Here is a 25,757-nt window from a genome sequence, read left to right as displayed (position 1 = left end):
ATAGGCCTTAGTTTCCTCATCCATAACATGAGGGTAGTGGATTAGATGGACTCAAAGGTACCTTCTAATGCTCAGTTCTATAATCTTATTATTTAGCAGCTAAGTGACTGTGGATGAGGTCCTATCTAGGTCCTTGGTTTCCTTATCTCTAAAATGGGGACAATAATATTTGTACTATCTACCTCACAGGAAAAGAGTGAGGAAAGTTCCTTGTGAAGCTGTCAAATGTTGTCTCAATGAGTTGTATTGTTTGTGAGTCCCCCGTTTAGTTGTGTGTACTATGCACAACCCCCAGACAAGCCCTCAGCCTTCCACGCTCTGGCTACCCTTACCACTGTCACTGTCATTCTGTTCCTGTTACTTTTAGTTTGTTTGTCAAAGTTCTATCCCAGGTGATCATTTAATCCCATTTCAAAGTGTTATCTCGGACAGCTTACTCTCCTTGCTGACTTCCTACAAGAATGTGGTGCTAGCCAACATTGCCACGGAGAGCTCCATCGCGTAGAGCATCGTCCACCCCAAAGGCAGGATGGGCATGGCTGGCTTATCCCACCAGGACATTCCTTCATAGAGCAGTTACCAAGAGAATGTGCTACATGCCCATCATGAGCATCAAAGGCTTTGACATTAGCTGGCTCTGGTAATGCTAGTACCAAAGATTCCTTGGTTCTGGGGTTGGATCTCTACGGAAGCCCAGGAATCATCAGGTTGCCTACATGATAGGCTGAAGGCAGCAGAGACCAAAGAGTTCAAGCCAATGCCCAGAGAACAAACTGCAGAACCAAGATTAGAACCTCTGACCTCTATCGACACTTTCAGGGCTCTTTTCCCATTTTTAGATGATTAAGTTAGAAGCAGGATGGTAGCTTAAACATTACACCAGAAAATATGTATAGAAAGATAATCATTCATCTACTGTTTTAACTGGTCCGAGGCTTATTCCTTTTCCAAAGTGCTTTTCCCTGGGACGCTAAGAGGTCAGAACTGGAACAGACTCACTTTACAGAGGAAGAAAAGGAGCCTTACAGAAGTGGGATGACTTTGACCCAAGGTCACACAGAGAGCCAGCAGCAGAGCTGGGCCTAAAGCCCAAGGCTCCTGACTCTCCTTCAATAAAATATCTGTTGAAAAATTAATGAAGGAAACAAGGAACCCTTCTATTCTTCTGTTTCTGAAGCCAGTTTCTGATCATCCAGAATCCATTATCATGTAATTCCCTAAAAGGAATTTTTTTCTCAGCAAGGGACCCTGGTCTGGCTTGTCTGCTCCCTCCATGCTTTCCCTCTTTAGCAGGTTCCTCCCCACTTCTTCCACTAAAAAAAGCCATAATGCTAGTTTCTTTATAGCATAAGCCCATGTTCCTGACTGGACCTTCCCCTACATTCAACTACCAGATGAACTGCTGACCTTTCTGTGGGGCTTTCCTGTGGGACTCAATTTGAGGAGGTTTTAGAAGGGAGCCTGGGCGTCCCTCAGGCAGGGAAAACATCTATGTATAACAAAGTGCATCTATGAATAACACTTGGGCCGTGGATTAGAGAATGTCCATGCTACCTATAAAGGCTGGCAGAATGCCACGTGCACACATAGGAGAAAGCAGTCTAATGGTTTCCCACAGATCCTTCCCCTGTGCCTAGAAATACCTTGAGGTAAGGTCGTTGGCTTTTTGACTTAGATGCTCCTTGTCTCCGGAAAGCCCCTTCCTTCTGGGCCTCCACGTTTGGAGTAGTATGGGATGGTGAGAGGAGTAGCTTCTGCAACTGATGAGAGAAGCAAAATATAAAAGGCATGATTTCAACCCTAGTTGCCTGCATTTCAAAAGCAAATGGAATTTGTGGGTTCATAGATTTAGGGATAGAAGGGACCTTAGACATCAAGTTCATCCCCCTCATTTTACATGCAGAAAATGAGTCCCAAAGAGGTGAAATGATTTGCCTAGGGTCACATAGGTAGTAAACAGATTTGACTGGAGATTTGAACACCAGTCAAGAATAAACTATCCCACCCTCGAAGCAATTAACCATTGAGGAATTTAAGCAAATTCTTTGGTTTGGCCATTTCCACAGAAGTCCTACCTGTAAGGCTAGGGTCTGAATCTAGAAGAGACATATGAGGTCATCTAGTCCTACACCTTCTTTTTTATAAAAGAGAAAACTCAGGTCCAGAAAAAGAAGTGATTTAGGATCAAAGTTTTATTAGAATTGGAAGGGACCTTAGTGGTCTAGCCCACCCCCATCATTTACAGATAAAGAAACTAAGGTTCAGAAAGATTTAAGAATTTGCCCAAAGTCCCACAGGTGGCAAGTAGGAGAGTCAAGATCAAATCTAGATCCTTAGGTGCCAAGTTCAGTGCTCTTTCCATTATACAGGGCTGCCCCTGGTGTATGATTACATATTGGATAAATCAAAAAGAGGATTCCTGTTTAAATATAAGTTGGACTAAGATGCCTTCTAAGTTTCTAAGTATGGACTCCTGCAATTCTAAGTAAATGTGATAGGGAATGTTTTTTAACCTCTCATAGACAGTCCCACACAGGCGACACAGTTTTCAGTGCCAGTGAAACATCTGACATTTGCTGGTTCTTACAAGGAAGACCCCAGCTGTCCACCCCTAAGCTCTGCTAGGCACAGATCCTGAAACAATACAAAAGCAAGTGTGCCCAAAGTCAGAAGTCAGACCTCAAGTCTGGAAGTCAAAAGGCCTCTTTTATGGCAATAAGAAGAGAAGAGAGGGGATGAACAGTGAGGAAGAACAGAGTAGAAATGCTCAGCTAGTTACGACATGGGATGAAATTTTCCAAGGGAAGAAAATGGAGAGTAGAAAGGATCAAAAACCAAGACATGACAATATGTTGTTTACAAGAAACACATTAAGAATGAGAAACAAACAGAGATTGGAGGTAAGGGGTTGGAAAAGAATATACTATGCCTCAGCAGTTTCAGAGAAGGCAAGGGTAGCAGTCATGATATCTGATAGAGCTGATGCTAAAATGGATGTAACTGGAAGGGCTGAACAGGTTCATATATTATGTTGTGGAGAGGGTTACTATGGATAATGAAGCATTATCAGTATTGGATCTGTATGTATCAAGTGTTCCAGCATCCAGATTTTTATAAGAAAAACTAAATGAGATACAGATGGAAATAGATCACCAAATAATAATAACAGTGGACTTTAATTTTCTCCTCTCAGAACTAGATAAATCAAATCAAGAATATATATAAGAAAGAAGTTAAGGAGATGAATAGAACCTGAGATAAATATGATAATATCTGGAGGGCCCACACACACCTACATGAAGTTAGTAGTCTATTTAAAACCCTGAGCATAGACATAATCCACACATAGTTTCTTGTGGGACAACAATGGTGTGGAGAGCATAAATATTCTACAAAAGTCTTAATTTAACATTCATCATACTATGGAGATAATCTGGCATTCCTGATGGTTTATAGAATTGAGACAAAAGTTCCACTGGGTATGATCCAGCTAAAAAAATTTGGTTTGGGAAAGAGTATGTATCGTCCTAGCAACAGACTGTGTTTGTTGCGTAAGGACTAATCTAGCTAAATATGGTCTTGGTAATGTATGTTAACTGAGAACCTGACAGGTTAAAGTGATCAAATTAAATGCTGATAGGAACATGGAGAAACAAGTCTAATATTACATTGCTAGAGCAGCTGTGAATTAAAAAAAAAAACAAGATGGAAATATACGTTAAGAACTATAAAGCTGTCATGCTCATTGACCTAGGGATCCCATCCCAGGTTTAGCTCCTGCAGGCACTATTGAGGGGTAAAAAGATACATATGTATAAAAATATTCATGAAATCTTTGTTATGACAAAGTAACTAGAAATAACACAAATGCAATGAATAGGAGAAATGGTTGAATAGCTTGTGTTTCTTGAATGTGATGGGATTGTATTGTCATTAGAAACAACAAATGCTGGAAACCTAAAGAAAATAAAATATGAAGAGATGAAAAGAGAATAAGAATAATACATACTATGGTTACATTAAAAAAAAACAACAACAGCCACAAAATCAAGAGAAAAAAGCACTCAAGTAAAATAAATCCAAAGACAACTCAAAAGCAAGGGGATGTTTATATTAGCACACATATAATTTAAATATTTCTAAACAAATTGTAAACAATGTGGAGTTTGTGGTTTTGCACACAATTTTTTATGCATGTTTGTTTTGTGGTGGCTACTAAGCATATAGTAAATAATTTTTTAAAAATGAGATTATTTTAAAAAGGTCTTTATTTTTACATTTTTTTGGAAGGGACCAAAAAACAATTTGTCCAGGTTCTCTCCACAAGCTGGTGAGCATGTGTGTGAGGGATTCATTAACTGCAGAAAGAGAAATACAAACTTCTACCACAGGGGGCTGCTCTTTGCTTGCCCAAAGCAAGACCTTCCCTTCTTTCCTTTAGGAAAATAGCATAGTTTCCCTAACCTCCTCCAGGCACAAGGCAGGAAAAACTTTCTTTGGCTGGTCACCTAGATATGTGGTTCCAAAAGAAGCAATGTACCTCTCCCTCGGTGTAGCAAGTTATCACCATATGGGAACACAGATTCATATGCCTAGAAGATTTGGAACAAAGTAGAGAGGGGCCCTAGAATTATCTAGTTCAACCCTTTTATTTTAAAAATGGGGAAACTGAAACTTGGAAAGGAAAAGGAAGTCTCCTAAAAAGTTAGTGACAAAACTGGGACTCGATCCCACGAAAGCAGATGTCACAAATTGTCAGCTGGGAGCCTTATTATTACTAGGAATCCCTGACCTTAGAAAGACAGGTAGGAGGATGACAGGGTTCAAACTGGAAAAGTCCTTAAAGATAATTTCATAGTCCAATCCCCTCCTTTATTTTACAGAAACCTCAGCCTAGGGAGAAGTGCTTTACCTTCATAGGTAGTCAATAGCAGAACCAGAATCTGAACCTAGGTCTCCAAACTCTCTGAAGTCAGGTCACTTGGCATGATAGTATAGCAGTGGTTCTCATGTTTTTTGGTGACAGGACCCTTGAATATTTTCTTTAAAGGAAAACAGGGTTAAGTGACTTGCCCAAGATCACACAGATAGTAAATATCTGAATAGACTGGATTTGAAATCATAAAGATGAACTCATGATTCCAAGCCCAGGATGCTATCCACCACACCGCCTATCTTCCTTCCTTTGTATAGTCTTAAAAATTATTGAGGGTTCATTAAAGAGCTGTTGTTTATTGCAGTAGAAACTAAAATGTATTCTTTTTTTTTTTTTTAGGAAAATTGACTTTGAAGACCCCTTCAAAGGGTCTCAGATACCCCTAGGAGTACTCAGACAACACAATGAGAACCACTGCACTATAGCTACCTCTATGGGGTTGAGGAGAAAGAAATAACAAACTGAGTATGGAAGGGAAACATTTCTTTATGGGCAGGGGGCCATCACCCCTTCCCTCCTCCCACTCTCTCAATTTACAGATGAGATGGGACAAGTCTACAATGAGAAATGGGCTTATTTGCCTATGGTCACATTGTCAATAAAAAGCACAGATGAAATAAGAATCCAAGTCATCTAATTCTCAGTCAAATTATTTTTATAATATGGTTGATGCTGTTCAGTCATTTCAGTCATGTTTGATTCCTTTTAACCCCATCTGGAGTTTTCTTGGCAAAGATACTGGAGTGATTTGCTATTTCTTTCCCAGCTCATTTTACAGATGAGAAAACTTAGGCAAACAGGGTTAACTGATTTGCCCAAAGTCACACAGCTAATAAGTATGTGAGGTTGGATTTGAACTCAGGAAGAGGAGTCTTCCTGACTCCAGTTCTGGCACTCTATTTACTGTGCCACGTCACTGCCCATTCACTTTGTGGTAATTAACTCTTGTTACAGCTCCCAGAGAGAAGCTAGCAATGAGTTTGAGATGAGCCCAGAGTCTCTTCACACTGATGGGAAGCAACACAAAACAGTCTCTTAAGGGCAGAGTAGAGGGTATGAGATTTGGGAAATAGAAACAAAGGCGTAAGTTCACAGAGCTGAAATCCAGAAATGGGGATCAGAGGAGCATAAGATATAAAGTTAGAAGAGAGCTTAGAGATCATCTAGTCATAACCCCTTCATTTTACAGATAATAAAACTGAGGTCCCAAGAATTTAAATGAGTTGGCACATGGGCACATAGAAGTATTGAGTGGTAGAGCCAGGATTAAGTCCAGTATTAGTATTCCTTCCATTAATTACTCCATATGTACACACATACATTCATTCAAACCTCACAGAAACTGGCTTCCCTCTCCCCAAAATGACTTATGGGTAAGCCCAAAGTGGAAAAAAGTACATGCCCATCATACCCACGTAGCCAGCTTTTCACGGGCTGGACCATTCCATTTAACAATAGTAAGAAAGATTCTTACCAGAGAAAGTTCATCAACCTCAGACCCAAGAGCCTGTAGCCCATCCAGGGCATCAGGGCTGGCTTTGGGTGAGGGGGCAGGTGAGGTGGGGCCTGGGGTGGGCACGTCCCCATCTTCCAGAGTGTGGAAGGCAGCCAGGCCCATGTCCTCTTCCTGGATATCATCCAGGGTCTCAGTGAGAGCAGCCAACAGGGCCTCATTTTCACCACTTATGATCTAAAATAGGGAAGAAAGATTTGGGTGATTAACAGAAGATAATACTACAGAAACATGCTTACTCTTTAGGCTGGGGTCCATGGGCTTTCTCCCTTGCCTTTGCTAGCATCATAGCTCCAAGTCTCAGCAGAGCATAGAGAAGGTTTTACATAACTATTTCACAGGTTTACAGAATGTTAGAGCTGGAAGGAACCTCAGAGATTATCTGCTATAGACCCTTCACTTTATAGATGAGAAAAACGAGATCCACTGTGAGGAAATGATTTTCTTACACCTATCTAGCAATCCAGTTAGCAGCAGAGCTGGGACTAATACTCAGATCTTCTGACTCTGGACTCAGTGTTCTATGAAAGAAAAGGGAGAGAGAAAAAGAAGGAGAGGCACAAAAGGAGAGGAAAAGAAGATAGGGAGAGGGAATAAAGGAGAAAAGAGAAAAGGGAAGCTAGATAAAAAGACTGATGGATGGATATGGATACCACCTAATTTTGTTCAGGAAGTTTCTGAATCTTGCTGAATATGTATTTAGAACTTTGAATGGGAATTAAATGGGGTTTAAAAAAATTATTTAATATTTTATTTTCCCTATTATGTGCAATAAGGGAATGAAATTAAATGTTTACAAAAAACAGGAAAAACCAGCCAAACCTCAGTTATGCAAAGTAAGCTTGTCAGAGACACTGTCTGGGGACCAGTCACTTCTGTTTCCTCTTATTAGGTTATAAGCTCCTTGAAGCCAGAACCAAGTCCCATCTAAACTTTGCAACTCACTCAGTTCCTAGCACTGCATATAGCAGGAGATCATGAATATTTGTTGTTAAACAAGAGACCAGCAGCTCATTAAAGTGGGGGGGGGACCATCACCACGATATATTATAGCCAAATAATGCTTGGATATGCCAGAAGGGAGAAGAGGCTCTGCTTCTGAAAAAGGGAAAAGAAAACCTCAGAGGTCTTCAAAAGGAGCAGCTGAAGAACCACTTGTGCATGTTAGGATAGAGGAAACTTTTAGTCAAGAACATTTGGACAAGATGATCTTTAGATCATCCAAACTCTGAAGATTCTGTAATTCTATGGTGCTTTGATTCCCTTCCTCCCATTTAGAGCTGATCTCTCTGATATGCTCCTCGAAGAAAGGGACTGTTTTGTTTTTTATCTTGATAACTCTTGTAACTGGCAGTTCTTAACATAAGTAGTCATTAAAAAATCAAAAGTAGCCATCAAAATAAATCAAAGTAGGTGCTTAATAAATGTTTGCTGAATATGAAAAACAAATGGGGGAAGAGGGAGTGGAAGAAAGGAATTAACATATTCACTTCCAGGAAAATGTCATAAACTTCTCTTGATCATTTCTAGAACAATATAACTCAGTAAAACAGAGATAGGTGGAGCATATGCTATGGTAGAAAAGGCCCTTAGTTGTAGGTTAGAACATTCAGATTCCAGTCCCAGTTCTATCACTTACTAGTTGTGAACTTCAGTGGGTAGTAGACATTTCACATTTGCGGTACTCAGTTTACTCATATGTTAAGTGAAGTTGGACTAGACTATCTCAGAGGTCACTTTTAGCTCTAAGACTGATGCTAGGCATTTTTCCAATTGATAAATGGGTCTCAGTTAAGGCCCAGCATGACCCCAAAGAAAGGTAGGCTTCTTAGGAGCTCAACTGGATGCCTCCAATGCATCTTTTCTGTCTGTGATGGGAATTCCAGCATTGGAACATCATTCCTTTGGTGGGGAAGCTTGAATTCCTTCCCAATACAAGTCTCCTTGGGAAAATTTACTTTAGGTTGGTATCACTGACATCTCAGGACAAATGCATTTCAGATCCTTACCTAAAACCGATTTTGAGAGGGGAAATGGGAGTGAAAGCCAGAGGCATCTAGTCTACATCTTGCCTAGGTCTTCTGACTCCAAATCCAGTGTTCTTTCTTCTTCACCAGTTATCTGACTATTTTATTCATTTCTGACTCTCCTACAGCATAGGGCCTTGTAGGTGACCTTGGAACATCCACGTTTACTGAGGATGACAGTCACAGTGTAGTCCAGGCTACCTTCCAAGCCTGCAACAGAGTATAGGTCTATGGAGTTTGCACAGTCGAGGGAAATCATTGGCCACTTTCCAGGAAACCTCAGAGGGCTGGTTTTCGCTTGTCACCTGATTAAGACAAGGAGAAATGAGGAGAAGGTATAGATTCCACCAAAGCAGTAGATCTCGGCGTTTCAAGGTGAAACATAATTTACAGTTGTCCTCACTTGCTCTCTGACAACCTGGCTTTTGATCATTAGCTCCACAGCAGCCAGTGAGGGGAAGGGGAGTCAAGCTGCAGTGTTTCAGGGAACAGTGTCAGAAGCATCATTCTGGAGGAAAACATGACTTCAACTAAAATGTGAAGGGGGCTCTTTCCCAAAGGAATAGACCCCGCGAGAGATTACGTAAAAATGCTGCTGATACAATGAAAGTAGCTCCCTACAACTGCACCTGGGAGACACCAAGCTAAATTTAACTAATGTGAAACTACAGTGAGTGACAGGAACAAAGAGAAAGGGGCTGTTTCTATCTGCATGGAATCTAGGAGAGCCATTTATTAGCACTGTGGAGGAGGGAGAGTGGAATGTACACTGAACACGAGAACATACAAGCATCAGACTTTTGGGACAATGGCATTATTTCTTATTCACTTAAGGGCCCGGACTCATGCTGTATTACCCAAATCACCTTTGCACCTGGACCTAGACTCAGGAAAAATGCAGGACACTTGACTTCCTCATCTGTAAAATGAGGGGAATTAGCCTTGATGGCCTCTAAGCTCTAAATCTATTTTTCCAAGTTTACAATCTCTTGTTTTTAAACCCTTACTTTCCATCTTGGAATCAATACTAAGTATTGGTTCCAAGACAGAAGAACAGTAAGAAATAGGCAATGAAGAATAGGCAACTTGCCCAGGGTCACACAGCTACGAAGTGTCTGAAACCAGATTTGAATTTAGGACTTCTTGGTTCTCAATCCACTGAGCCACACAGCTCCCCCCATCATCCTGAATTCTTAATGTAATGTCCCAAGCTGGCCTTACCATTGGGAAAAGATGAGGATTTAGGTCTACTGAGCTGTTATATTTCTCAGTGTCGATGAATAAAAAGACATAGAGGGGGAAGCTAGGTAATTCAGTGGATAGGAAGTGAGGTCTGGAGTCAGAAGGACCTGGATTCAAATACTCAGATACTTTCTAGCTGTGTGATCCTGGGCAAGTCACTTAACCGCTTAGTCCTTACCATTCTTCTGCCTTAGAACCAGTACTTAGTCTCAATTCTAAGATGAAAGGTGGGGATTTAAAAAAGAAAGTCATCTAATCTTTCAATTTACTTGTATACAATTGGAGGCTGCTAGAATGTTGGACCTTGAGTCAGGAAGACCAGGGTTAAAAATCTGACCTCAGATACATACTAGCTGCATGCCCTCAGGCAAGTCACTTAATACATTTATCTAAGTTTCTTCATATGTAAAATGGGGACAATACCTCCCAGCATTATTGTGAAGATAAAATGTGATAATATCTGTAAAGTGTTTTACAAACTCTAAAAAGGTATATAAGTGCTAGTTATTATTGTTATTAGCATTATTTAGGATAATTGTGACTAACCAGGGAAAGTCAACACCCCCCCCTCCCCCCAGAGGTTTAGTAGAGGGAATTAACAAAACTGAAGTTCTGAGCCTGGAGGCCTGAGGACCAGGACATGAAATAACAGTGCTACTGCTATGGGAAAGAAATCCTGTGAGCCCAGCCTAGCTGCCAGCTGGCTTTTCTTCCAATCATCTTAATCATATGACTCAAGGACTCATTGAGCTGAGGTGCCATTTGCAATCTGTCCTATGAGTCAATGGAATGCAGCAAAATGAATCCATGGCCTTTGTATGAGGCAATAATCCCCACTTGATTTAGGCAACTATATTACAATGAAAAGAGCATTGAATTTTGAATCACAATTCCAAAAGTTTCTGATTTGGCCTTGCTTACTACCTAAACAAGTAGGTCATTTTCCCTCTCCTAGTCTTGGTTTCCTCATCTATAAATGGGGATAGTAACACTTATACTACTTATTTCACAGGAGATGTTTTGGGGAAAACTCTATCAAGTTTAAATTCCTACAGTAATGACAGTGGTTGACCCTGAAGGGGTTTAGCTGCCTCCTTCCCTGGTTCAAATTCTAATCCACAGGCCAGGATTCTTGCTTACCCTGCTTGGCTACCTTCATAGAATGACTGCCAACATTTATTAGCAACCTACTATGCACAAGGTGCTAGAGAAACCAGAGAGGGAGGGGATGGGTGCCTTTGTCCCAAGGACATGATTTTGCTGTGACTGCCATCAATTCAAGATTTCCTTTGATTGGTAAAATTCTAAAATATAGAACACTGCAGGCCCAGGGGAAGGTGGTAGGGGGAAACAAAAAGCAGATGAGGACAGAGGAAAACTGGGTGAAATATCTGTCCTCTTTCCTCAGAAAAGAATGGCCTAAGAGATCCTTTGGTAGAAAACCATCAAAAGAGCTGGCTTCAAACCTTGACTGCCATTTTTCTTTCTTTCCCCTTTTCCCCCTCACCATTTATTGAAAAAAAAATTTTTAACACCATACTGCCCCATCCTGTCTCTCCACCCACCTCCACACAAAGACCCTCATTCTTGGGATTGCAGTGTTGTTGGATGACTTTCCCACTCCTTCTCTTGTTCAATTCTGGCTCTGGATTCTCCAGCCCTGAGAGAATTGGCAGAAACACTGTTTCATCACATGAATACTGCCCTCCCTCCCTTCTACCCCCATGGCCTTTTTCTTCCAATCCAATCCAAGCCTGTCTGTCCTTTCTTGAAGAAGTTTATCTGAAATAGGGATCTTGTGATGGTTTCTTGGCTGTCCTGGCTTCATTTCAAGGACAGAGGCAAAAACTGATAGTGGGGGTGGTGGGAGAGGGGGGCAGGGAGAGATGGGGGAAGGGAAAGGTTGGAAAGATGGAACCAAAGGGTTTGTTATTTTTGTAACCAAATCTAAAAAAGGAAAGGGCACAGTGAGTTTCTCTGTTGGCTTGGACAGCAATAACCTGCAGCTCAGTGCTCCTGGGAGCACAGGACTAAAGCAAACGGCTTCATGAGATGAGAGAGAAATGAGACAATGCTAGGTTGCCTACAGCACAGAATGCCAGAAAGAGAAAAACTTAAAGCATAGGTGTTGCCCATCTCATATTTTATATTCTATGATCTAAAGCCTCTTCTAACTCTGAAGTGTATATGGCCCTAATTTAAGGTTTACAAAACTCTTTACACATATCACATCTCATTCAATCCTCGCCACAACCAGGTAGGGTAGGTATTATTATCCCCATTTTACAGATAAGGGAACTGAGTCTGAGAAAGGTTAATTGATTTGCTTAGGGTCACACTACTAGTAAGAGCTTTGTTGTTCTACTTTCAATTAAGGGATCAATCAATAAAATTTATTAAGTTCCTATTATGTGCCAGGTTGTGCTAAGAATCCTTCCAGCTTTAGTATGAATGATAAAACATTTACCAAGAACTCTGTGCAGAACACTGGAGATGCAAGGTCACTCAGTAAGGCTGTAAGCAGTATTCACTTGACTAGTGATGGTGGCTGAAATAGGAAGTCGACAGGCCTGGAAAGGAACCTCTAGTACAGGGATTCCCAGTCTATCTACATCCCTTCTGAGGTTTCAAGAAGCTGATGGTGGGGAACTACAGAGAATATTTGACAAAAAACTATTATCTTACTGTAATGTTCTCCAATTGGCTTTAATGAAAAAAAGCTGAATAAAGTTTCCTGTATGCAAAAGTAATCTCTTTATTTTTTTGACCGTGCAGATGTATTCAATATGTAGGATTTATTTCTTTTCATATTAAATGGGTGTATAGAAAGATTTATAGAAAGCTCTGGGATACAAAGACAGTAGGATTGAGAAATAAATTGAGTCCCAGGGAAACTACTTACCTAGATTAGACTAGCTTAGAATAGACTGACTTTCAGGCTGGGGAATCATTCCACTATGCCCCTTCTTTTTTTGTTCTGTTCTTTTCTTTTTTAAAAAACTCTTTGCCTTCCATCTTAGAATCAATATTGTGTATTGGTTCTAAGGCAGAAGAGTAGTAGGGCTAAGCAGTGGGTGTTAAATGACTTATCTAGGGTCATACAGCTAGGAATCATCTGAGGTCAGGTTTGAACCGAGGGCCTCCCAACTCAGGGCTGGCTCTCAATCCACTGAGCCATCCCATTTCTTCTCTATTTATTCTCACAAGAACCTTATGAGGTGTCCAGGGCAAGCATTATCATTCCTTTTTTATAAAGGAGGAAACTAAGGCCCAGAGAAATCTCATGCAGATTTTTGACAGAAAAAAACCCCAAACTAAACTAGTCAAAGTTGAAGGTGGGTTCTTCAGGTTCCCTCCCTGGCCAGGCTGTGTCAAGTTCACCAGTCTAATGTGCCCCAGACCCTGGAAATAGCTCCCTTTGTTCCCACACTGTCATCACTGACAACAGGACAAAATGTACACTCTACTCTCTGGTCTTTTCCCTGTAATAGCAGAGCAAAAGAAGCAAGAGCTATGCCACAGCAGGATTCTCCCACAATCCTCCCTCCTTCTGTCCCTCCCTTTACTCCACTGGTTTCCTCTGGAAACTGAGTGCAAATTAACCAAGGCTTTGTTAGCTGAGAGAGGGATATTAATAGATGTATAGTTGCAGCCCTCCTTGCTCCAACCCCATCCTTTCTCTGATGGCTTCCTCTTCTGGCTAATCTAAAGGTTGAAGAAAACGAATCTTAAAGTAATCTGAGGAGAAATTCCCTCAAAAACAAAAAACAAAAAACTAGGAGGCAGCTTGGTTTCAGAGAAAGGAAAGAAAGCCTGGGAGTCATGAGACTTGGGTCCTGGTCCTGGCTACATCATTAAATTACAGGTGTGTGTCAGGTTCCTCTTAGCAACATGCATGGGGTAATATCCTCCCCTCCCCTTTAAAACCCTTAACCTTCCATCTTAGAATCAATACTGTGTATTGGTTCCAAGGCAGAAAAATAGTCAGGGCTAAGGGGGGTTGAATGATTTGTCCAGGGTCACATAGCTAGGAATTGTCTGATTCCAGATTTGAACCCAGGACCTCCCATCTCTAAATCTGAGATCCCAATCCATTTAGCCACCTGGCTGACCCTGGTAATATCTTTTGAACAACAAAGGAAATGATGGATTCCAAATTTATTCTTTCAGATTCTTGTCCAACCCCTTTATGATCCCATTAGGGTTTTTCTTGGCAGAGATACCAAGGCGGTTTGCCATTTTCTCCTATGGCTCATTTTACAGTTGAGGAAACTGAGGCAAACAGGGATAAGCAATTAGCCCAGGATCACATAGCTAGTGTCTGAGGTTCGATTTGAACTCACAAAAATGGGAATATTCCAGACCCTGCACTCTATCCACCATTCCACCTAGCTGCTTTTTTCTAATCTTCCCTTCAAGGTTTAGCTCAAATGCTCCTCCTCCAGGAAGCCTTCTCTGATACTCTCAAGTCAGAAGCAATCTTTTCTGGCACTTTGCACAGTATTGGAGGGGCTGGGGAGAAAATCTCCCTTATGAATTTATCACTTTTCTGAATTATGGTTATGTATGTCTTATCTTTATTACTAGAGACAGAGAGCTCTTTGAGAACAAGAACCCAGCCTTTGCTTATCAGTATGTTTCTGCCAACACTGGGTACATATGTTCTGTATACACTAAGCTCTCAATAAATATTAAGTGGAATTGGAATGAGTTAAAGGATTTACTTAACTGTTAAGGGAAATTATTGAGGCAAGAAGTTGACAAAGACAGTTTCTTTGAGAACAAGGTGGGGAAGTTGGAGAAAATCTGAGTAAGCTGAGAGAATGAGAATGTAGTAACAGAAATAAAGGTGGGAAATAATGTGGATATTTGATATTGGCAACTGAGGATATGGCCCCTGTGGCCTACACTGTTCTAAAATACCTCTAATTCCATTGTATTCTTCCCCTATTCCCTCTAGGAGAGCCTTGCAATAAATTATGAAGAAAGGAAGGAAGAAAAAAAGTCACACAATACATGTTAAAAAAAAGTCAAACATATCCAAAACCAATCTGGTATCATATGAAATATTTCACACAATCATGGGCCCCCTCTTTTGCAAAAATGGGTTGGGAAGGGTAGAGATTTTCTCATTTCTCCTCTTTAAGGCCAAACTTAATTATTATAATTCCACATAATTCAGGAGTTTGGTTTTTTGTTTGTTTTTTTTTTTACTCCCCATTAATTACTGTTTATATTGCTGGCTAGTTCAGATTACTTCACTTTGTTTCAGGTGATAGAAATCTTTCTATTCTTCTCTGAATTTGTAATTTCTTACAACACAGAAATATTTTATTATTTTCATTTACCATGACTTTTTGGCCATTCCCCACTCAATAATTACCATAAAAAATGCTGCTAAAAATGCACGTGCAGACACTCTTTATGCCATTGACCCTGAGGAATATGTCTATTAGGAGAATCTCAGAGTCTAAGAAGTATGACCATTTTAATCACTTCATTTATATGTGTGTATATATATATTTCTAAATTTCTTTCTAGAGTGGTTGTACCAATTTACAACTCTGAACCAGTCTTTCTACTACCTATCTCCCAACATCTAGTCCCATATAACCCAATTTTTGTCATTTTTGCCAATTTGCTGGATGTGAGTTGAAACTTTCAGATTGTTTTGATTTGCATTTCTCCATTCTATTCTATCATTCATGATGTGGAGTTTTCTTTCATGTGTCATTTTCTTTTCCTGTTTGTTTAAAATAATTTTTTAAAAAATAAAGGTGTTTGGGGGGTGGGGGTGGTGAGGAGGTGGTGTTTTTAAAGCCTTTACCTTCTGTGTTAGAATCAACTCTAAAACAGAAGAGGGGTAGACAACTGGGGTTAAGTAACTTGCCAAGAACCCACAACTAGGAAGTGTCTGAGGCCACCTTTGAACCCAGGTCCTCCTGACTCCATATTTGGCACTCTATCTACTGTTGCTACCTAGCTATCCCTAAAAATAGGTTTTTATTGATATTTTCTGTTCCTTATATCACCATAGTACCTCAGCTATGCTTTATTCTCCCCCTCCATGAGACCCATCCCATATGACGAATGTCTTAGAAGGGGAAAAAAAACAGTACAATTGATACATTGAAAAAGTCTGAAAATATGTACAATAAGTAACCGTCTCTGAGGAAGGGGTTCACATCTCTTCATTCCAGGCCTCCTTGATCTTTATAATTTTGTTACATTTATCCTATTTTTTTATTTCCATATTGTTTGTGTTGTAGAAGATACATATCGGCATCCCCCCCCCCCCCAAAAAAAAAAACCCATGGAGAAAATATAGTGAAAAAAACATAGCATTTAAATTCTAACAGTTTTCCTCTCGAGGTGAATAACATTTTTCATTAGTACTTCAGAATTGTCTTAAATCATTGTATTGCTGGGAATAGCTAAGTCATAGTTGACCAGTATTGCTGTTACTGTGTATGATGTTCTCCTGGTTCTGCTCTCTTTAGCTTGTTAATTCTAATTAATTAATTAACTACCTAACTTTAGTTAATTAATTAATTTAGACTATTTTTCCATGATTCATGTTCTTTCCCTCCCCTCTTCCAGAACTGAATAAGCAATTTCACTGGGTTATACATGTTACATTTACTTTTTTTTTTTGGTGGGTCATTATTATTCTATTTACATTGTTGTAGTTACTGTGTATATTGTTTTCTTGGCTCTGCTTATTTCACTCTACATCGGTTCATATAGATCTTGCCAAACTTCTCTATATTCATTACACACAGCATTTATTATAGTAACACTAAATAGTCCATTAAATACATTTCCACAGTGTAATCATCCCCCCAGTAGATGTGCATTTACTTTGTTTCCAATCTTTACTATCATAAAACATGTCTCTGTTACAAATACCTTAGACTATATGGGGACTTTCTTCTTATCAACAGCTTCCTTATGGTATAAATCTAGTAATAGAATCTCTAGTTTAAAGGATATGAACATTTTAGTCATTTTATTTGCAAAATTCTAGATTGCTTTCCACAATGGTTATAATACTTTACTGTTCCATCAACAATGTACTAGTGTGCCTATCCTTCTACAACCCCTCCAACATTGACTATTGACATTCTTTGGTCACTTTTGCCAATTTGCAGGGTGTGAGGTGAAACCTAAGAGTTTTTATCGGAGTTTCTCTTATTTTTAATTATTAGGAACATTTTTTCATGTGGTTGAGTACTTTGAAGTTTATATCCTTTGACCACTTAATCTGCTGGGTGCATTTTCTGTTTAGTTAATCCTTCTTTTCTATTTTATAACCAACAATGAATGTTTGAGATGGTATGTTTTGTAATCTGATATAATATGATGCTGCTTTATAATAGGAAGAAGTACTATTCTACCTTTATTCTGACCTTTTCTCCATGATTTTCCTTGACATTCTAAACCTTTTGTTTCTTCAAATGAGTTATTATTATTTTATTATCTTATCATTTCACATTATCTTATATTAGGCCAGAAAGACAGTGCAGTGGATAGAGCACTGGGTCTAGAGTCAGGATAGAGCTAAGATCAAGTCTAGTCTTAGACACTTGCTCCTTGACTGACCATGAGAAAGTCACTTAACCACTTATTGCCTCAGTTTCCTGAATTGTAAAATGGGTATAATAATAGCACCCACTTCCCAGGGTGTTGTGAGGCTTAAAGGAGATAAATGTAATGCTTAGTACAGTGCCTGGTAGGTAGCAGACTATATAAATGCTTATTCCCTTCCCTTTTCCATTTCTTCTAGCTCTATAAAATATCTTTTTGATAGTTTCATTGGTATAGCACTAAAATCTGAAAGTTAACATGCAAAGAACTGCCATTTTTATCAGAGTGGCATGGCCCAAATATGAGCCCTGAATATTCCTTCAGCAATTTAAGCTGTTCTTCATTTTTTTTTAAGAGTGTCTTATAGGTTCATCTATACAGGTAGTGAAGTATGCTTTGGTAGTCTGATTCCCAGATATTTTATGCATTTTTTTTTACATAGGACTTCTCTTTCTTTTATTCCTCCTGGATTTTACCATCATTATATAAAAATGCAACTTATTTTTGTGGGCTACAATCTTTTTTAATCTCTTACCTTCTGTCTTAGACTTGATAAGGAAGTATCAATTTTAAGGCAGAAAAGCAGTAAGGTCTAGTCAAAAGAGGTTAAGTGACTTGCCCAGGGTCACACAACTAGAAAGTGTCTGAGGCCACCTTTGAACCCAGGTCCTCCCAACTCCAGTCCTGGAAATCAATCCACTGTGCTACCCTGGCTGCCCCATGTAGCGTGCAATTTTATTGAAGTTATTATCTCAATTAGTTTCTTTACTAATTGCCTAGAATTTTTGAAGTTAAATATGTCATTTTCAAACAGAGTCCATTTTTATCTCCTCTCTGCCTATCTTTATGTCTTTAATTTCTTTTTCTTGTCTGATTGCTAAAATTTCTGGAATTAGATTAAATGGATAATGGAGAAAGAGTATATTTTTGCTTTACTCCTATATTTCTTGGGAAGGCTTCTAGAGTTTCTTCATAAATATAGTGCTATATTTTGGCTTAAATATTTTTTATCATGCTAAGAAAAGAATACCTCTGGGCCTAAATGAGTTGTTCTTTGTTATAGACTTTTTCTGATCTATTATGACAATGTGTTTATTGGATGTTTCCATTTTAAAAATATGATTAGTTAACTGTTTTTCTAACATTTCATCATCCTGGTATCTCTGGTATGAATCTACCTTGATTATTGTGGAGGATTTCTTTGAATGAATGTTTTTATCTTTTTGCCAAGAGTCCAATGAAAATTTTTAAATTGATATTGCATGTGTCTGTCTCACCTTCTTTACCAGACTCTGATATGGGATTATTTAAGAATTCTATTTCTTCCTCTGTTAGTCTAGGCAATTTATATTTTTGTAAAGATTCATCCATATCACCTAGATTGCCATATTTGTTGCCATATAATTGGGCAAAATAGTCTTTAATGATTGCCTTAATTTCCTCTTCATTAGAAGTGAGTCTCCATTTTCATCTTTGATACTGTCAATTTGGTTTTCTTCTTTCCTTTTTAAGACTCTGAAATCCCATTAAGAAAAGTATATTTCTATGTTGTATGAGCACATGGAAGGACATACCTGGAAAAGTTCTGAGTCTTCTCCACAGGTGCCACACTGGCTGAATCCGTTTTCAGATGTTTCAGGGCCCCACTGAAGTTCACTGAAGCAGCTGGCAGAATCCAAATCACTGGCATCCAACTGGGAGAGGTCAAGGTCTTGGAAATCTTCATAGAGGTGCTCCTCCCCTGTGCCCTCGCACTGTAGAGACAAGAAAAGGGAAAGGGCCCAATGACTATGATCTGTCTAGGCCTCCAGAATGAAACACCTGAGCAATGCCACAGTCATGGCCCTGCCAGTTCTTTGTCTGAGAGTCTAGGATTCTGGGAGGAAGGGGGAAAGGAGTTCTCGTTGCCATTTGTGGCTGGACAGAGCGAGGTCTAAGAGAAGGCAGGTTTTTTCAGCTGTGTCCATGCAGGGGATGAGGAAGTATGGATGCATAACCATGTATATTTTCTCATGTGGCTTTTTCTAAATAAATATAAATATTATAGGATTTAGAGCTGCCAGGGATCACAGGTATCTAGACCATAGGCCATTGTACAAATGAGGAACCTGATGTTCAGTAAGTTTTAAGTGGTTTGCCCAAGTTCAGGCAGTAACCTTTCAAGCAGGAATTCAAACTCAGGTTTTTTGTTTTTGTTTTTGTACTACATCATATTCAGAATCCCACCCTCACTAGTCCCTGGGTCTATTGTCTGTGATAAATCAATTCAACTGTGTAAAAATGATACAGGCCTATCTAAGCCACTGATAGTTATTCATTTTTTTAATTTTTAAGCCCTTCCTTTCTGTCTGAATATCAGTTAGACAATTAGACAAACAAAATGACTTGCCAAGAGTCATCCAGCTAGGAAGCATAGGAGGATTTGAACCCAAACCCTCCCAATTCCAGGTCTGGTGCTCTATCCACTGTGGGTACTCAGCTGCCTCCTAGTTATTCACTTTTAAAAAATCCAACTCCTACCTTCTGTCTTAAAAAGAAAGAAAGAAAAATGGCAGTCAAGGTTTGAAGCCAGCTCTTTTGATGGTTTTCTACCAAGGGATATCTTAGGTCATTCTTTTCTAAGGAGAGAGGACAGATATTTTACCCAGTTTTCCTCTGTCCTCATCTGCTTTTTGTTTCCCCCTACCACCTTCCCCTGGGCCTGCAGTGTTCTATATTTTAGAATTTTACCAATCAAAGGAAATCTTGAATTGATGGCAGTCACAGCAAAATCATGTCCTTGGGACAGAGGCACCCATCCCCTCCCTCTCTGGTTTCTCTAGCGCCTTGTGCATAGTAGGTTTAAAAGTGAACAACTAGGGGCAGTTAGGTAGCTCATTGGGTAGAGCAGTAAGGGCTAGGCAATCACAGTTAAGTGACTTGCTAAGGGTCAAAAGCTAGGATATATCTGGGACCAGATTTGAACCCAGGATCTCTTGTCACTAGAACTGGCTCTACCCAGTGAGATACCTAGCTGCCCCTAGTTGTTCACTTTTAAACCTACTATGCACAAGGTGCTAGATGAGGGACTGGAAGGTGAGATGAGGCATACATTTTCAGTTATGGCCAAGAAGTTATTTTTTGTCAGATACTCCTCATTTGTTCTACAGGCAGAATGGTAGGACAAATGTAGAATAAGTATTTATTAAACAGCTTCTCTGTGCCAGCCATTGTGTTAAACACTTTACAAATATCTCATTTTCTCCTAGCAACAATCCTGGAGGTAGGTGCTATTATTAGCTCCATTTTACAGCTGAGGAAACTGAGGTGAACAAACAGAGGTAAAGTGACTTGCTGTGAATTGCACAGCTAATAAGCGTCTAAGGCCAGATCTGAACTCAGCTCTTCCTGACTCCAGGTTCTGTGCTCTATACTGCTATGTCAGAGAAGTATTGATGGCTCATTGGCTGAGGTTTTACAAAAATGAGAGCACCTATCTAGGAGAAGAAAGGAGTCCTTGCCATCATCTGAGACTAATGAGTTGACAATCCGCCTCTCACTAAAATCTCTTCCTGTGCAAGTTTGGAAAGAACATTTAGTGTTTCCCACCCTCCTTTGGGAACAATTTATTCTAAATTGGGAAACCATTGGGGAATCTTCAAAAGTAGGTAAGTTCATCTTTCTTTTCCAGCCTCTGCATTAAAAGAAAGAGAAAAGGAAAGACTAAGGGGACAAACCCACAAACACCAATATTTTAAGTTCTCCGTATTGTCTGAATCCAAACTGTCTTATTAAGAAGTCTCAACTCTGCCACTTGCCAGCTGTGTGACTACAAGCAAGTTCTTTCCCCTTTATAAGGACTATACACCATAGAGAAAGAAATTCCCCAATACTGATATTTCACTTCTTGAAATAGCAATGATTCTTCTCTTAATTCTGATAAATCGAGTAACCATATCATTGTTCAGTTTTCTGATATCAAGCAACACTGATGATCAGAAGTAGCAAATCAGAATAAGAGGGATGGGGAGAACTGGGGTCAATAAAAAAGTGACAGAAAGAAAAGAGGAAAAATACCCCAGGACTTCCTGATAGTGAGGCTAACAATGGAAAATAGATATATAGCAGGCCTAGCACCTTAGTATTTTCCAGGATTATTAATGGATGCCCACAACAATAGTCCTGAGTCACCTGAAATTGTTCTATACTAATGCCCTGAATTTCTGTGTTTAGGAAAGGAAGGAAGTATATTAGAGAGACAGACAGACAGATAGACAGAGAGATAGAGAGACAGAGACACACATAGACAGACAGACAGACAGAGTCAGAGACAGAGGGAATTTAAAGTAGATCTTGGTGCCTGCAAGAGGGAGTTTCAGTTCTGTGGAAACTTTCTGGCTTTGGAAGCCTCCTTCCCCAAGGGTACAGAAGGTACAAATGGAAGCATAGTCAATCTCTGCTTGAAAATAAACCATGCAGGCCCTCTATCCAGGCAGCTCAAGTGAACATTTCTCTCAGAGCTGTGACTCACACCAATTATGGTCTGGTCACGCACCAAGAATAGGCTTTCAAGAGGGTGATAAAATATACCACAATTCAGTGGCTTCTTCTAATGAATTAGTAACAATGGAAGACCCTTCAAAACAGGGCGTATGCTTCTCCAAGGGGGTGGAAGACTATTCATTTTTAGCTCCCCACAGACCCTGCCAATCATCCTCTGGATTTTTCTGCCTCCAGAGATGGCAGCAGCTTGACCTGAAGAGTTCTGCAGAAAGCTTCAGGGATAATCATGCATGACAGCAGCAGATTGTGATGAGAGAAATCGTGATGTACTTAAGGTCTCTCAGACTTTTCAGAGTCATGCCAAGGAAATTAATCATTCCTTTCCCCCAGGTCTCTAGTGCTTGCTATCAGCAATAGAATGGATAGTTAGATGATGGGAGCATTCTACCTACCTTGTATCCCCTCCTCCGCACCTGTCTGCCTAGGCTGACTCAGAACTCATCTGGGATGGGCTAAGTAAGCCACAACCATGCAGGGAATCTGGCTCCCTTGCCTACCTACCAGCCGCTTGACTGATCACAGGGCCTGGGGGAGATGGGAGCCAACAGCTGCATTTCTTCTGACAAGATGGAGGCCTTATCATCTACCTTGCCAATGACTCCTAAAATTCTTCAGGCTTTACTACCTACTCTGACTCTATGCCTTATGGTCCCTCAGTACTGTCATAGTCCTACCTACTTATGGACCTCTTATACCAAGGACATTTCTAATTGGAGGAGACAATATATGGAAGAAAGTCCAGCTACAGGGCAATTAGAAAGGCCCAGAAGTCTTATATGTACAACAATGAGACCTATAGCAAGGCCCAGAGCTTAGCACAGAGCTTGGCACATGGTAGTTGTTGTTCAGTCATTTTTCAGTCATGCCCAACTCTTTCTGACCCCTTGGGGGGGGGGGGGCTTTCTTTGCAAAGATACTGGAGCAGTTTGCCATTTTCACCTCTAGCTCATTTTCCAGATGGAGGAAATGAGGCAAACGGGATTAAGTGACTTATCCAGGGTTGCACAGCTACTAAGTATCTGAGGTCACATTTGAACTCAGGTCTCCCTGACTTTGAATCTAGCACTATCCACAATGCCACTTTGTTTGCCCTTTTCATGTGGTAAGTGCTTCATAAACACTTTTCATTCATTCATTCATTCATTCATTCATTCATTCCTTTGTCCTACTAGTATGCACCAAGAGGGATGGCAGTTATTTTCAAATACCCCCATCGGTTGTTTCTCCTATTAGATTGTAAGCTCTTGCAGACAGGAATTCTCTTTTGCTTCTTTTATATTGCCAGAGCTTAACACAGTGCCTGACACATGAGAGGGACCTAATAAGTATTTAGTAATTGGTTAATTCACCCTCCTCCAGTATCAGAGCTATTTCACAGAAGAAAAATTCTGTACCTTGTCCCATTACTGGCCCAATGGCGTCAAAGACTGAAACAAAAAGTTCAATATATATCAAAATATTTATTCATAGCAGCACTTTTTGTGAAAGCAAAAAAAAAAAAAAAAAGAAATCAAGTGAGTTCTCATCAACTGGGGCACAGGTAAACTAAATGTGACATGAATAGAAAGAAGAAACATATTAAGATTTGTAGAAATTAACACACTGAGTAAAAGCAGAAAAGGAAAATATACCTGGTAGCTACAACAATACAAACAAATAATAAAATAAGGCTGATTAGCAAGCAGAATATGGAATGGTCAAGTTAGGGAAGAAATGATGAGGAACTATACTTGGTCCTTTCCTTAGAGAGGTGAGGGACTATGGGTACAGAATGTTGCATACACTGCTAAATGTAGCTAATGTAGGAAAAGAGAGAAGGAAGGGAACAAGATTTACTTAAAGCCTCCTAAATGCCTAGCATTATGCTTTCCCTCCCAACCTTTGTTAAAAAGGAAGGTTCAATGGGGGAAAGTTATTTAGGGAAATGGTTAATATAAATACAAAAGTTATCAATCACTAAAACAAGAAAGATAGAAAGTCAGCAAGATAGAGAAGATACACATACAAAAAAGTTTATGTCCCAAAACAATTTGTTGTCTCTTCACCAAAAACTTTCAAAGGTAGTTAAGGAGGACTTATATTTGGACAAGAGAGGGTCCAGCCTCCTTCAAAGGAGATTGTGCTCTCAGTCAGATGTATGACTGATAAAAAACATGAAAATCTATATTAATGAAGAGGAATTTAAAGTTTAGATGACCAAGAGCAATCCGAAGCTAAAGGAAGTTCAGAGAAATGAGGCCAGAATGACACTGGGACTCAACTAGAATGCTCTGTGATTAGCTGAAATAATAATGTTTACCCTGGAGGAGACTTAGCAGAGACAGGATAGCCATCTTCTGATATTTGAAACACTGGCACGTGGAATAGGGATCACTCTTGTTTTAGTTGGCCCCAAAGGTAAGAAACAGGAACAATGGGCCAGAGTAATAGCAGGGTACATTTGGAAGTATCAAGGAAAAACATCCTAAGTGGAAGGGGTGGCCTTAGGAGACACTGAGCAATTGATGTCCAAAGCTCTTTAAGCAGCAACTACATAACCCTCTGATAAAAGAGGGATCCAGCTGAGAAATGCTTTGGATCTCTGAAGTCTTTTCTACCTCAGATTTTTTGGGGGTCTTGTGGAAGCTAACTGATTCCTTAAGAAGCATTTTATAGGCAGGATTACAGCTTTGTATATGGGATTGTGCAGCTAGGTGGCAAAGTGGATGGAAGTGCAGCTTGGAGTCAGGAAGAATCTTCACGAGTTTAAATCTGACCTCAGACACTTATGAATTCAAATTTGGCCCCCCATACTAACTGTGTGATTCTGGGCAAGTCACTTAACCCTGTTTGTCTGAGTTTCCTCCACTACAAAGTAAGCTGGAAAAGGAAATGGCAAATCACTCTAGTATCTTTGCCAAGAAAACCCAAATGGGCTCAAGAGTTGGCCATGACTGAAATGACTACAGAGTACCACAAGGCAGGACTGTACTTACATGATCCTGGGATTCCCTTCTAACCTGGGTTTCTGAGAATCCTTTTTAGGTGCTGAACAAAGAGGTATAATTAAAAAGGCAACTGGATTTTGAAACAAAGAGCCTAGGCTTGAGTTCTGTTTCTGATCTACTGTGTAACTTCAGACTAATCACTGAAGTTGTCTGGATCTTCTTTTCCTCCCCCGGTAAAACCAGGGATTGAACTACCAGGGGTTTTGAGCCTGGAGCCTATGAACCCTTTAAATCCTTGCCTTCCCACATGTTAAAGCCAGTGGAACTGTGCGTCAGATACGGGAGTGGGGTGGGGAGAGGGGAGAGAAGGAACATGAGTCTTGTAACCATGGAAAATTATTCTAAATCATCTAATTAAATAAAAAAAATTTTTTTAAATCATTGCCTTCCATCTTTGAATTAATACTGTATACTGGTTCCAGAGAAGAAGAGTGGGGATTAAGTAACTACTCCAGGCTCACATAGCCTTGAGTATCTCAAGTCATATTTGGTCCTTAATCCACTGAGCCACCTAGCTGTAATTTGTTTTTTTTAATTCTTACTTTCTGTCTTACAATTATACTAAATATCAGTTCCTAGGCAGTAGAGGGGTAAGGGCTAGGCAAATAGGGTTAAATGACTTGCCCTGGGTCGTACAATTAAGAAGTGTTTGAGGCAACATTTGAATCCAGGTCCTCCCATCTTCAAGTCCGGCTCTCTATCCCTGAATATAGTCTGTTTTTTCTTTAAACCCTTACTTTCTGTCTTAGAATCAATACTGTGTATTGATTCCAAGGCAGAAGAGTGGTAAGGGCTAGGCAATGGAGATTAAATGACTTACCTAGGGTCACACAGCTAGAAACTATCTGAGGCCAGTTTGAAGCCAGGACCTCTTGTCTCTAGGCCTGGCTCTCATTTCCCTTGCCCTACCCCCAAAACATGGT

General features: G+C 39.9%; 1 protein-coding gene across 3 annotated transcripts in view; it reads right to left on the bottom strand.

The window, feature by feature from the left end:
• PPARGC1B (PPARG coactivator 1 beta) overlaps nt 1–25,757 on the bottom strand; it is a 178,801-nt gene that overhangs the window by 30,297 nt on the left and 122,747 nt on the right. For all 3 annotated transcript variants that reach the window (XM_016422776.2, XM_016422779.2, XM_056811455.1), the window contains exons 2-4: nt 18,880–19,059; nt 6,411–6,626; nt 1,644–1,760 (exon numbers count right to left, since the gene is read on the bottom strand). In XM_016422776.2, the coding sequence (XP_016278262.1) occupies nt 1,644–1,760; nt 6,411–6,626; nt 18,880–19,059 (513 nt within the window). The remainder of the gene's footprint in view (nt 1–1,643; nt 1,761–6,410; nt 6,627–18,879; nt 19,060–25,757) is intronic.

The sequence above is a fragment of the Monodelphis domestica genome, chromosome 1 (genome assembly GCF_027887165.1).
Source record: "Monodelphis domestica isolate mMonDom1 chromosome 1, mMonDom1.pri, whole genome shotgun sequence".
NCBI lineage: Eukaryota > Metazoa > Chordata > Mammalia > Didelphimorphia > Didelphidae > Monodelphis > Monodelphis domestica.
This window is presented reverse-complemented; position numbering and strand designations above follow the sequence as displayed.